This window comes from Alosa pseudoharengus, unplaced genomic scaffold, assembly GCF_046254945.1.
Source record: "Alosa pseudoharengus isolate Yale_2024_CS ecotype anadromous, Long Island Sound unplaced genomic scaffold, YU_APseudo_1.1 YU_APseudo_1.1_scf_21, whole genome shotgun sequence".
Classification (NCBI taxonomy): domain Eukaryota; kingdom Metazoa; phylum Chordata; class Actinopteri; order Clupeiformes; family Clupeidae; genus Alosa; species Alosa pseudoharengus.
The window spans coordinates 834,397-848,545 of NW_027468674.1; the positions used below are offsets into that span (position 1 = coordinate 834,397).

A 14,149-nucleotide genomic window follows, 5' to 3' on the forward strand; every position below is an offset into this window, starting at 1 on the left:
ATAACGTTTGTGCTGTCAACATAGCTACAGAGTATGTTTACTTGGCCTAGGATACTCATTTCTGCATTATTCTGGCCTATAAATTAAAGCTTCCCAGTTGTTGTAGGCTACATCCTAAAGTAGGCCTACATTGTAATCTGTAGAGAAAATGTGGATAACAGAACTAAGCTGTGAGATATAGTGTAGTTGGTTATCAAGATGTTTAATATCAGAATGTTCCATCCTGATAAATAGATCTGTATTAGGATAATATGATTGGCATTATCAAGTTCTGTATATATATACACACACAACTGTGATTTTTTTTTTACTTCAAGCTTAGCATTGCTACATTGGTTGTTTAGTGTTCATTAGTGTATTCTGAGTATCATTCTGCTGTATTAAAACAAAGAATGTTGATCAATATTGAATTAACAATTTATTTTTACAGACTGTCATATACTCTAAACATCTAATCAAGTAAGTGGTTTTCAAGAATACTGGACACGTCTATGTAATCTGAATAATCATACTGTAAGTAATTTAATGTCATACACAGCAGCTTTTTTTGCATTTACATGGTAATTCCCTGGAATTGCATTTTCTAGTTTCATTATGTTGAGACAATACAATGTGGTTATGTTTCTCTATTATCCCATACATTACACAATACTATTTAGAGTCAGATGTTTTGGTATAAAATGTAGAAAATATCAGGCTATTGAAAATATATCAACATAACTCCTCCCTAATCAAACACAAGATATAGATAGGAAGAAATATGTTATGAATAATTTATTTAGGTGTTACTGACATGGATATTTGTCCTCCACAGTGTACGAAATTTTGAGAAAACACCCTTTAAAGATTATAGTGAAAGGGAGTACATTTTTCAGCTGAAACCACTATTAGCAGACAAGTCATTGATTTTGAAATCTGTAAATAGACAATAAGAACCCAAAACCACAACTCAAGAGACAGATGTGGAAGAGAAAGCCCAGTAGGGACTTTAATATACACAATTCATACATTCATTCTCTTCAGGTTCACAGGGTGAATTTGTTTACTAGTCGGGTACAGATACATTCATTGTCTTCAGTTTCCCTGTAAAGGACTTTACATTCTACATCCTACATTCTGTGTCACACATAAGGATTTTCATGAAATACAGACTTTCCCAAATAAAACATACAAGTAAATAAATTAGCATCAACAGTTGATATAAAAATATTTAAATAAAATATCAGAGACTAAACATTGTGTAAACATGACTGCCTCTGTTCTGAGAGACTACATTACCCAGAATTCCATATTCCCCAGAACTTACTTCATACACATGCATAAACATACGTCTTCATTTATGTTTCCTGTGTTTACATTTCAGGAAGAAGATGCTTTTAATCCTCTCTGTTGCTTCCTTCCTGTAACTATCTCTATCTATCTATCTATCTATCTATCTATCTATCCTTCATTTGGAGGAGTGGCCTGAGTAGAGAAGCTCCGCCCATTATGGGGGGCGTGGCTTGGGGAGAGATGCCCTGTCCAATCAGTGGAGGAGTGGGAGAGTGAGTAGGAGGGGCAGTGTGTGTAGGAGGGGCGTGGCCAGGCTGGAGCCGGCGTTGGTCTGGACAGCGATGCTGGTCATCTGGACGTATCCGGGCTGGTCGGTGGCGATGTGGGAGTTGATCCAGGTCTGGTACTGAGACACGCGCACGTACACGCCAGGGTACTGTGCCTCCGCACAGCCGATGCCGAAGCTGACCACCCCAAGCCCCACCCACACGGAACCCTGCTTAATGACCATAGCACCGCCTGAGTCGCCCTGAAACACACACACACACACACACACACACGTTAGAACACACACACACACCCTGTCCCAGTGGTCATGTGTAGAGTGTGTTTGCAGAGTGTATGAGGGTGTGTAGAGTGTATGAGTGTGTGTGTGTAGAGTGTATGAGTGTGTGTAGAGTGTATGAGTGTATGAGTGTGTGTGTATGAGTGTGTGTGTAGAGTGTATGAGTGTGTGTAGAGTGTGTGAGTGTGTGTGTAGAGTGTATGAGTGTGTGTGTAGAGTGTATGAGTGTGTGTAGAGTGTATGAGTGTGTGTGTGAGTGTGTGTATAGTGTATAAGTGTGTGTGTAGAGTGTGTGAGTGTGTGTAGAGTGTATGAGTGTGTGTGTGTAGAGTGTGTGAATGTGTGTAGAGTGTGTGAGTGTGTGTGTGTAGAGTGTATGAGTGTGTGTAGAGTGTATGAGTGTGTGTAGAGTGTGTGTGTGTAGAGTGTGTGTAGAGTGTATGAGTGTGTGTGTAGAGTGTATGAGTGTGTGTGTGTGTGTAGAGTGTATGAGTGTGTGTGTAGAGTGTATGAGTGTGTGTGTGTAGAGTGTGTGTGTGTGTATAGAGTGTATGAGTGTGTGTGTGTAGAGTGAGTGTGTGTGTGTGTGTGTAGAGTGTATGAGTGTGTGGCTGTGTCTCAAACCGCCTACTTGCACACTTCAAGTTCTTAGTTTAAGTATATAGTGCAGATAACGCAAATAACGCAAAAACAAAAAAGTACCAGGTTGATGCTCTAATAACAGTCAAAAAGTTCAGTGTGGATAAATAGACACTACTCTCACTAAATGGGCGCCAATGAATGTCACTTCCGGTAAGTGTTTTATCATAAGTGTTCCTTTTGGGACAGTACTAACCATCGAAAAGTAGGCACTACAGAAATAAGTGCTCAGTGCACACTAGCAGTGTACTGACGGAAGTATGCGGTTTGAGACACAGCCAGTGTGTAGAGTGTGTGTAGAGTGTATGAGTGTGTATGTGTAGAGTGTGTGTGTGTGTGTGTAGAGTGTGTGAGTGTGTGTAGAGTGTATGAGTGTGTGTGTATGAGTGTGTGTGTAGAGTGTATGAGTGTGTGTAGAGTGTGTGAGTGTGTGTGTGTAGAGTGTATGAGTGTGTGTGTAGAGTGTATGAGTGTGTGTGTGTAGAGTGTGTGAAGAGTGTGTGAGTGTGTGTGTGTAGAGTGTGTGAGTGTGTGTGTGTAGAGTGTATGAGTGTGTGTGTGTAGAGTGTGTGTAGAGTGAGTGTGTGAGTGTGTGTAGAGTGAGTGTGTGTGTTGTTACCTGGCAGGCGTCCTTCCCTCCCTGTCCCAGGTATCCAGCGCAGATCATGTCGTTGTTGATGATGATCTGGTAGCCCTTATAGGCCGTCTTGCAGTCAGCATTGGACACCACGGGAACCTCCACCTCCTGCAGGGTTCCTGGAGCGGGCAGTGGCTCTGGACACACACACACACACACACACACACACACACACACACACACACACACACATTTTAGAATAAAAGCACATGACACTTCAAATATTGTTTCACAACAACAAATAATGTCCAATGTGTTTGCAGGTGAATTAAACCATCAGAGAGGACAGTGAAGTGTATAGCTATGATGCGGTGTGTGTGTGTGTGTGTGTGTGTATGTAGAGTGTGTGTGTGTGTATGTATGTAGAGTGTGTGTGTGTGTATGTATGTAGAGTGTGTGTGTGTGTGTGTATGTATGTAGAGTGTGTGTATGTATGTAGAGTGTGTGTGTGTGTGTGTATGTATGTAGAGTGTGTGTGGTAAGTGTATAAGTAAGTGTGTGTGCATGTTTGTGTGTGTGTGTGCTCACCTCCCATCCTGATGCTGCCCCACCCTGCGACCCAGGTGTGTGTGTGTGTGTGTGTGCTCACCTCCCATCTTGATGCTGCCCCACCCTGCGACCCAGGTCCGGGATCCGACGCTGACGGAGCTGTTCTGGGCGGCCAGGCATGCGGGGCGAACGCGGGTGGAGAAGGTGACGGAGGAGGCCAGCCGGAGCAGCGCAATGTCGTTGGTGCTGGTGGTGTGGTTGTAGTTCGGGTGGAGGATCACCTCCGCTACGCCTCGCACCACCACATCGGAGCTCGAAGTCGATTGGTTATGCATCCCCAGGATCACCTGCAGACCTGACGTGGCGCTGTTGCTATAGAGACAACGAAACACACACACACATTATTGAGTTATTATGGGGTGTAGTGAGTTATAATGTGGTGTAGTGAGTTATATTGTAGTGAGTTATGTTGTGGTGTAGTGAGTTATATTGGGGTGTAGTGAGTTATATTGTAATGAGTTATGTTGTAGTGAGTTATGTTGTGGTGTAGTGAGTTATATTGGGGTGTAGTGAGTTATATTGTAGTGAGTTATGTTGTGGTGTAGTGAGTTATATTGGGGTGTAGTGAGTTATATTGGGGTGTAGTGAGTTATATTGTAATGAGTTATGTTGTAGTGAGTTATGTTGTGGTGTAGTGAGTTATATTGGGGTGTAGTGAGTTATATTGTAATGAGTTATGTTGTAGTGAGTTATGTTGTGGTGTAGTGAGTTATATTGGGGTGTAGTGAGTTATATTGTAGTGAGTTATGTTGTAGTGAGTTATGTTGTGGTGTAGTGAGTTATATTGGGGTGTAGTGAGTTATATTGTAGTGAGTTATGTTGTGGTGTAGTGAGTTATATTGGGGTGTAGTGAGTTATATTGTAGTGAGTTATGTTGTGGTGTAGTGAGTTATATTGGGGTGTAGTGAGTTATATTGGGGTGTAGTGAGTTATATTGTAGTGAGTTATGTTGTAGTGAGTTATGTTGTGGTGTAGTGAGTTATATTGGGGTGTAGTGAGTTATACTGGGGTGTAGTGAGTTATGTTGTAGTGAGTTATATTGTGGTGTAGTGAGTTATATTGTACTGAGTTATATTGGGGTGTAGTGAGTGATGTTGGGGTGTAGTGAGTGATGTTGGGGTGCAGTGAGTTATATTGGGGTGTAGTGAGTTATGTTGTAGTGAGTTATGTTGTGGTGTAGTGAGTTATATTGGGGTGTAGTGAGTTATATTGTAGTGAGTTATGTTGTGGTGTAGTGAGTTATATTGGGGTGTAGTGAGTTATATTGTAGTGAGTTATGTTGTAGTGAGTTATGTTGTGGTGTAGTGAGTTATATTGTGGTGTAGTGAGTTATATTGGGGTGTAGTGAGTTATGTTGTAGTGAGTTATATTGTGGTGTAGTGAGTTATATTGTGGTGTAGTGAGTTATATTGTACTGAGTTATATTGGGGTGTAGTGAGTGATGTTGGGGTGTAGTGAGTGATGTTGGGGTGCAGTGAGTTATATTGGGGTGTAGTGAGTTATGTTGTAGTGAATTATGTTGTGGTGTAGTGAGTTATATTGGGGTGTAGTGAGTTATATTGTAGTGAGTTATGTTGTGGTGTAGTGAGTTATATTGGGGTGTAGTGAGTTATATTGTACTGAGTTATATTGGGGTGTAGTGAGTGATGTTGGGGTGTAGTGAGTGATGTTGGGGTGTAGTGAGTTATATTGTGGTGTAGTGAGTTATATTGTACTGAGCTATATTGTGGTGTAGTGAGTGATGTTGTGGTGTACTGAGTTATATTGGGGTGTAGTGAGTTATATTAAGGTGTAGTGAGCTATATTGGTGTAGTGAGTTATATTGGTGTAGTGAGTTATATTGGGGTGTAGTGAGTTATATTGTACTGAGTTATATTGGGGTTTAGTGAGCAACATTGGGGTGTAGTGAGTTATGTTGGTGTAGTGAGTTATATTGGGGTTTAGTGAGCTATATTGGTGTAGTGAGTTATATTGGGGTGTAGTGAGTTATGTTGGTGTAGTGAGTTATATTGGGGTGTAGTGAGCTATATTGGTGTAGTGAGTTATATTGGTGTAGTGAGTTATATTAGGGTGTAGTGAGTAATATTAGGGTGTAGTGAGTAGGGTTGGGCAACGAAACAATGATACAAGGATACAAGGAAGTTTATTGTCACATGCATATAGTTACTGGGTGTAAGAAATGCAATGAAATTATGTCTGGTGTCAGCCTATTTGTGCAGTAGAAGAGGGGTTTAGTAGATTAAGTGGCAAGGGCTGCATAAGAAAGGTGGGGGAGGATTGGGATTGGGGGGGCACCAACAAGGAGCACCCAAGAGCAACAGGGGCAAGGAAAAGCTCCCTTACTAAGGAAGAAACCTTGGGCAGATCCACGGCTCAAGGGGCTAACCCAACTGCCAGGGGTCTTGGTGTGTGTGTTGGGGCTAACCCAACTGCCAGGGGTCTTGGTGTGTGTGTTGGGGCTAACCCAACTGCCAGGGGTCTTGGTGTGTGTGGTCTTGGTGTGTGTGTTGGGGCTAACCCAACTGCCAGGGGTCTTGGTGTGTGTGTTGGGGGGATGACAAGGGAGATGGGATAGAACACGGTTCTAAAATGGCACCGGTGCTTACGGCTAGGGTTGGTTCTAATATGGCACCGGTGCTTACGACTAGGGTTGGTTCTAATATGGCACCGGTGCTTACGACTAGGGTTGGTTCTAATATGGCACCGGTGCCGACGCAAACGGTAGTAACTGGATCGAATAACAACGTGGATTTCGGTGCCTCATTTCGGTGCTTAAATAGCATTTTTTTTTTTATTATTTAAAAAAAAAATATATATATATATATACGAGGCATCACTGCATGTCATGCGCCATCTCTAACGTCTTGCTCTGATAGCAACACATCCAGATACAGTTAGCTAGCATAAACACTGGATGTATAAACCAGAGGGGTGCACCACATAGGCGAGTGGACAGTGTTTGACAGCTTGCGTGATATCGCGAGCTTCTGTCAAAATCTAGAAGTGGGCCTAACTACACACAAGCAAAAGGCTATGAAACAACATCAAAAGTAGCCTATAAGTTACACAATATCCTTGCTAATGCGCTAACTGGCATTTATTTGAAATGTTATCAGCAAAGTTGTAAGGTGAGAACTTTATTTCACGGTGTGTTCTAAACAACATAATGGCATGATATTAATCTTTCATGTGCATGAGGCCCAAATAGCATCACAATGAATATGAAGATCATGTTAAAAGTTAGCTGGCAAAAACATAAATATGTAGGTTACATACCTGATGTCACTGAGCTGTAAAAGAGTCTACGAAACTATCTCTGTACGTTATCGCTAATTAAACTCAGCTGACTGGTGTTAGTAGTTGCTGTTAAAATGCCTACTAGGCTAGCTCTGGGAATCTAAACACTTCAACACCGACATGTAGCCTAACATGTTCAAAACTATTGTGTGTTATGGGTTAAGACATAACATTTCTTGAAGCATTTGGGAACACACTGAATTAACTGGAAAGTAGAGTCCCTGTTAGATTAGCTTGCTTGCAAATGCCGTTATGTCCATGACCTGGCAGTTCTATGGCAAGCGGTTTTAACATGCATTATGGCAAACCGCCTACACTGGGTAAACTTGAAAGCAGAGCTCACCATTGTGTGTGCATGCATGGCAAGCTGTTAAAACATTTAAATGTATTATTCGTAGGAGCAATGAGATATTGATAGTAAATTGAATATAACAGTTCAATTTCATGTTCAAATTTGTCTTATCAATAAAAAAAAAGCAAGTCATGCTTTAGACCATTTTAATTTAAAACATTTTAACCCTTTACCCGCCAAAGTCGCAAAATTGCGACAAACAACGTCACTGATTAAAACAGACGATAGACGCGAGTACAGTGTAAAATCTCATTTGTACTCTTGACCACTAGTTGGCAGACACCCAGAGCTTCGATTCAAGCTCAACCTTTTTTTTCAAAGTTTTCAGGAAGCATGTGAAACACACGCGAGAAACACACGAAGAAGACGTGCATTTCCTCCATAACGCGGAAGCGACGCGGAAGCGACGCGGGAGCGACGCGGGAGCGACGCGGGAGCGACGCGGAAGCGACGCGGGAGCGACGCGGAAGCGACGCGGGAGCGATGCGGAAGCGATGCGGAAGCGACGCGGAAGCGATGCGGGCCATAGTTTTGCACAAATTGAAGCAGAAATACACCAAATGTTGAAAAAAAAATTCACGTGTGATGAAGTCTCGGGTCTTTTATTCATCTATTCTGATTCTAAAGGATAAAATCTGCATTTTGGAGGATATGATCGATCGTCTATTGGCAGTGATAGTCACGGAGCGTCTGTGAATGGAGGTGCGTCATTTGCGTCTTTCCGACAGTGTTCACTAAGCATACAATGCTTATTTCTACCCTCTGCCCAACATAGCTGTAGGTGCCAGTGGTAATAGTGATGATAGTGTCCGTAATGGACGTGGTATTACACGCGATTACACACGAGAAACACATAAGAAGACGTGCATTTCCTCCATAACACGGAAGCAATGCAGGCCATAGTTTTGCACAAATTGAAGCAGAAATACACCAAATGTTGAAGAAAAAGTTAACATGTGATGAAGTCTTGGGTCTGTTATTTACCTAGTCTGATTCTGAAGGAGAATATCTGCCTTTTGGAGAATATGAGCGATCGTCTAGTCACGCTGCGTCTGTGAATGGAGGTGTGTCATTTGCGTCTTTCCGACAGTGTTCACTAAGCATACCATGCTTATGTCGACCCTCTGCCCAACGTAGCTGAAGGTGTCAGTGGTAAAGGTGATGATGGTGTCCGTAATGGACATAGTAAAGACAGCAGGGGTAGTAAAGATAGGGCTCTGAAGAACTACAAAGTCACCCGCGATAGGTACTGATTTGACCAGGCTACTTTATTGTATAGTAGAATAAGGTTTGTGGTAATAGTAATAGTTTACTATTGTTGGTTTACATGTGACTGCTTTCCTGTTCAGGTGTTATGTGGGTGAAATGACAAAAAAGTAAGCAAAACTGCTCAAATATATGTTCAACATCCAGTATTTACTGAAATGTGCATAATTCGAGGTGGTTGTCATCCAGTGACGTCATAATATGCAAATTAGATCTGTAAATGTACCCCTTTCATAAACTTTTGTTCATACTCAATGATTTTCACATTTACAGTAGGACTTTATCTCTGACCACTTTCAAGCCATGGCCTTTTGAAATTTTGATGTAAAAATCGAATGATGTTTTTTTTAAAACCTGGCGCCTAAAGGGTTAAAAACAAAGTATCGGTTCAGGCACCGTTTTGGCACCGGCACAGTTTTAAAAGTATCGATTTAGCACCGGTATCGGATAAAACCCAAACGATACCTAACCCTAGTAGTGAGTTATATTGGGTAGTGAGTTATATTGGGGTGTAGTGAGTTATATTGTAGTGAGTTATATTGTGGTGTAGTGAGTTATATTGGGGTATATTGAGTTATATTGTCACTCTCCACTATCCTGTTGCATTAAAGGCATAAAAGCCCAAAAAAATATACTTTAAAAAAAAGAAATTGATAAATAGTTTAACCGTAGTGTTGTATAGTGAGTGGCGCTGAGACTTACTCGCTGAGGCAGTGGGCGGCGGTCAGAAGCCATTCCTTGTTGATGAGAGCACCTCCGCAGAAGTGTCTTCCGCCACGTGTCAGACTGGCCTGCCATGGCCACGCCCCCTCTGGTGCGTCCTGCCCGCCCACAATGCGCGTGTTGAGGGTCGCCTGCCCACACACTGGACAGAGGGAGAGAGGAGCGTCAGTGGGCACACTAAACCCAGTCCTCATAATCGCACTCAGTCCTCATAATCACACTAAACCCAGTCCTCATAATCGCACTCAGTCCTCATAATCACACTAAACCCAGTCCTTATAATCACACTAAACACAGTCCTCATAATCACACTAAACCCAGTTCTCATAATCACCCCAGTCCTCATAATCATAACCCCCCAAACCCAGTCCTCATAATCACCTCAGTCCTCATAATCACACTAAACCCAGTCCTCATAATCACACTCAGTCCTCATAATCACACTAAACTCAGTCCTCATAATCACACTAAACCCAGTCCTCATAATCACCCCAGTCCTCATAATCACACTAAACCCAATCCTCATAATCACACTAAACCCTCATAATCACACTCAGTCCTCATAATCACACTAAACTCAGTCCTCTTAATCACACTAAACACACTAAACCCAGTCCTCATAAGCACACTTAGCCCAGTCCTCATAATCACACTAAACCCAGTCACCATAATCACACTAAACCCAGTCCTCATAAGCACACTAAACTCAGTCCTCATAATCACACTAAACTCAGTCCTCCCAGTCCTCATAATCAAATCATACTAAACCCAGAGTCCTCATAATCATACTAAACCCAGTCCTCATTACCAAATTACATTATGTACTGTGTTCATGAATACATACATTATTGTATACATAATGTTATGTATGTGTTTATGTGTATAATGTTTTGTGTGTGTTTATATGTAAACATAATGTACAGCAATGTATGTGTTTATTTGTATACATAATGTTATGTATGTGTTTATGTGTAAACATAATGTAACGTGTGTGTTTATGTGTGTAATGTTATGTATGTGTTTATGTGTATAATGTTATGTATGTGTTTATGTGTATAATGTCATGTATGTGTTTATGTGTAAACATAATGTCATGTGTGTGTTTATTTGTAAACATAATGTTATGTGATTATCTTGAATTTCCCCTTGGGGATCAATAAAGTATCTATCTATCTATCTATCTATCTATGTGTGTGTTTATGTGTATAATGTCATGTGTGTGTTTATTTGTAAACAGTGTTATAATAGTGAATGCGCTCTCACCATCCAATTGTGCTGAAGTATCTGTAAAAAAGAGAAGAGGATTACATGGGGAAGATAGTAAGACAGTGTGTGTGTGTGTGTGTGTGGGTGTATTTGTGTAGGCTAGAGTTAGGTTAGTATTGTGGCCAGGGAACGCTGCTTGGCTTCTTGCCAAGACGTCCATCACATCCTTTAATGTTTACACACACAGATGCACTCACACAGAGATATCAGATACACCTGTCACTCAGGTGTGCTTCAAGATGAATCACAAAATTCCAGCACAGGTGGGTTCAATCAGACACACCCCTGATTCATAGAACAACACTGGTGTGTGTGTATGTGTTTGTAAGGTCAAGATAAATTGCAGGGTGGACATGAGATCAACCCTTCTACTTTTCTAACAAAGACACTTCATGTTATGTCATTCTCGCACACACACACACATTGTCCTGCCCGTTTGACATGCCCCATCTTGCTTAATCATGCCCTCTGATGACATCATCAACACTCCCTCAATCTGCAGTTTCTCCCACACTCTCAGGGTCTAATCTGACACACACACTCTCACACACACACACTCTCACACACACACACACTCTCAGGGTCTAATCTGACACACACACTCTCACACACACACACACTCTCAGGGTCTAATCTGACACACACACTCTCACACACACACACACTCTCAGGGTCTAATCTGACACACACACTCACACACACACACACTCTCAGGGTATAATCTGACACACACACTCTCACACACACACACACTCTCAGGGTCTAATCTGACACACACACTCTCACACACACACACACTCTCAGGGTCTAATCTGACACACACACTCTCACACACACACACACTCTCAGGGTCTAATCTGACACACACACACTCACACACACACACACTCTCAGGGTCTAATCTGACACACACACTCTCACACACACACACTCTCTCAGGGTCTAATCTGACACACACACTCTCACACACACACACACTCTCAGGGTCTAATCTGACACACACACTCTCACACACACACACACTCTCAGGGTCTAATCTGACACACACACTCTCACACACACACACACTCTCAGGGTCTTATCTGACACACACACTCTCACACACACACACACACTCTCAGGGTCTAATCTGACACACTCTCAGGGTCTAATCTGACACACACACTCTCTCACACACACACACTCTCACACAACCCCACTACAGCACTAAAAAGAAGAAAAATCAAAAGAAGCAGCATCTTTCTAAGAAATAAGAAGCAACCTGATGTTATAAAACTGCATAATGTGCAGGAGCGTCTATGTCAGTTATACAGCGTCTATGTCAGTTATATCAGTTATACAGCGGCTATGTCAGTTATACAGCGGCTTTGTCAGTTATACATTAAATCTGAGTTTCCCTGAGGCAGATCGAGGACGTGTCTGCAGCTTCAGCCCACAACTACACACCAGCCAGTTGCATGGTTACCATGGGTACACTACACACCAGCCAGTTGCATGGTTACCATGGGTACACTACACACCAGCCAGTTGGACTCAACAGGTCTGTCGCCATTTGTCTTCGCTTTTCAAGTCAAGTTTTATTTGAGTGCAAAACAACTCCACTAATATGAAAGCACAACGCAACATGGCCTTCAAAACAACTCCACTAATATGAAAGCACAACGCAACATGGCCTTCAAAACAACTCCACTAATATGAAAGCACAAAGCAACATGGCCTTCAAAACAACTCCACTAATATGAAAGCACAAAGCAACATGGCCTTCAAAACAACTCCACTAATATGAAAGCACAAAGCAACATGGCCTTCAAAACAACTCCACTAATATGAAAGCACAACGCAACATGGCCTTCAAAACAACTCCACTAATATGAAAGCACAAAGCAACATGGCCTTCAAAACAACTCCACTAATATGAAAGCACAAAGCAACATGGCCTTCAAAACAACTCCACTAATATGAAAGCCCAAAGCAACATGGCCTTCAAAACAACTCCACTAATATGAAAGCACAAAGCAACATGGCCTTCAAAACAACTCCACTAATATGAAAGCACAACACAACATGTCCTTCAAAACAACTCCACTAATATGAAAGCACAACGCAACATGTCCTTGGGCAACCAAAGAATCCAAGATTATTTACACGGAGAAAGATGTTAAAATCCCTCTGCTTGGGACTTCCCACCACCGCTAATCAGCAGCTTAATGACCCACATCATCACACAGGACACAGCAGCTGCTTAATGACCCACATCATCACACAGGACACAGCTGCTGCTTAATGACCCACATCATCACACAGGACACAGCAGGACACAGCAGCTGCTTAATGACCCACATCATCACACAGGACACAGCAGGACACAGCTGCTGCTTAATGACCCACATCATCACACAGGACACAGCTGCTGCTTAATGACCCACATCATCACACAGGACACAGCTGCTGCTTAATGACCCACATCATCACACAGGACACAGCAGCTGCTTAATGACCCACATCATCACACAGGACACAGCTGCTGCTTAATGACCCACATCATCACACAGGACACAGCTGCTGCTTAATGACCCACATCATCACATAGGACACAGCAGGACACAGCTGCTGCTTAATGACCCACATCATCACACAGGACACAGCTGCTGCTTAATGACCCACATCATCACACAGGACACAGCTGTGATGTCCAGTTGGCTCATGCGGCATGCTGTGCCCAGGCACCGTGAAGGCTTCACAGTGAAATGTGCGCTGCTGTGGTCAAAATTACTTCAAGACAACTTCAAGTGTGAGATGCAGCTTTATTCTCCATATTGGGAGAATGTTACCCAAGCTAAATGTCAAGTAACAATCCCACACATCTGTGGGTTCTTATACCCTTAACACACTCACATGGAAAATCACAAGATACTTCCCCACAACAATGATCCATCCATCCAGTTAATATTAACAGAGATAAGGATGTTACAAGACCCCTTAACCCTTCTGATGGCCTAGGCTATGCTTGTGTCCCTGGGATGAAGACAATCAGACACCCTGAACAAACTCCACTGGGGGAGGCTTCAGGTACAACATAGCGCAGGACACAGCAGCGATGTCCAGTTACAACAAACAGTCCTCTCACTCTCTGGACGTTTGCACAGAGGGCGGCTTCCATCATAGCCCATATGCATGGTTACCATGGGTACACTACACACAGAGCCCATATGCATGGTTACCATGGTTACACTACACACAGAGGGCGGCTTCCATCATAGCCCATATGCATGGTTACCATGGTTACACTAAACATTACATTAAATGAGAAACCTATATACAAATTATAATTAATAAATATAATTATAATTAATAAATATAATTATAATTAATAAATATAATTATAATAAAAATGATACCACACTGCCACTCACCAACAGGGCTTAGTCAATATATATAAGATCAATACCATAATATCATATACTATACACACACACACACACACACACACACACACACACACACAGCATTTCTTACCTTGGGCTCTGAGGAGTAGGACCACGATCACACACACAGCGTTCCACACACTCATGCTCTAAATCTC

General features: G+C 42.3%; 1 protein-coding gene across 1 annotated transcript in view; it reads right to left on the bottom strand.

The window, feature by feature from the left end:
• Window positions 1-963: 963 nt before the first annotated feature.
• LOC143137412 (serine protease 33-like) overlaps window positions 964-14,149 on the bottom strand; it is a 13,407-nt gene continuing 221 nt past the window's right edge. The window contains exons 1-6 of the mRNA XM_076297595.1: window positions 14,083-14,149; window positions 10,564-10,584; window positions 9,280-9,442; window positions 3,703-3,974; window positions 3,096-3,250; window positions 964-1,801 (exon numbers count right to left, since the gene is read on the bottom strand). The exon at window positions 14,083-14,149 is cut by the window's right edge and continues 221 nt beyond it. Of these exons, the coding sequence (XP_076153710.1) occupies window positions 1,526-1,801; window positions 3,096-3,250; window positions 3,703-3,974; window positions 9,280-9,442; window positions 10,564-10,584; window positions 14,083-14,137 (942 nt within the window). The 5' untranslated portion in view covers window positions 14,138-14,149 and the 3' untranslated portion in view covers window positions 964-1,525. The remainder of the gene's footprint in view (window positions 1,802-3,095; window positions 3,251-3,702; window positions 3,975-9,279; window positions 9,443-10,563; window positions 10,585-14,082) is intronic.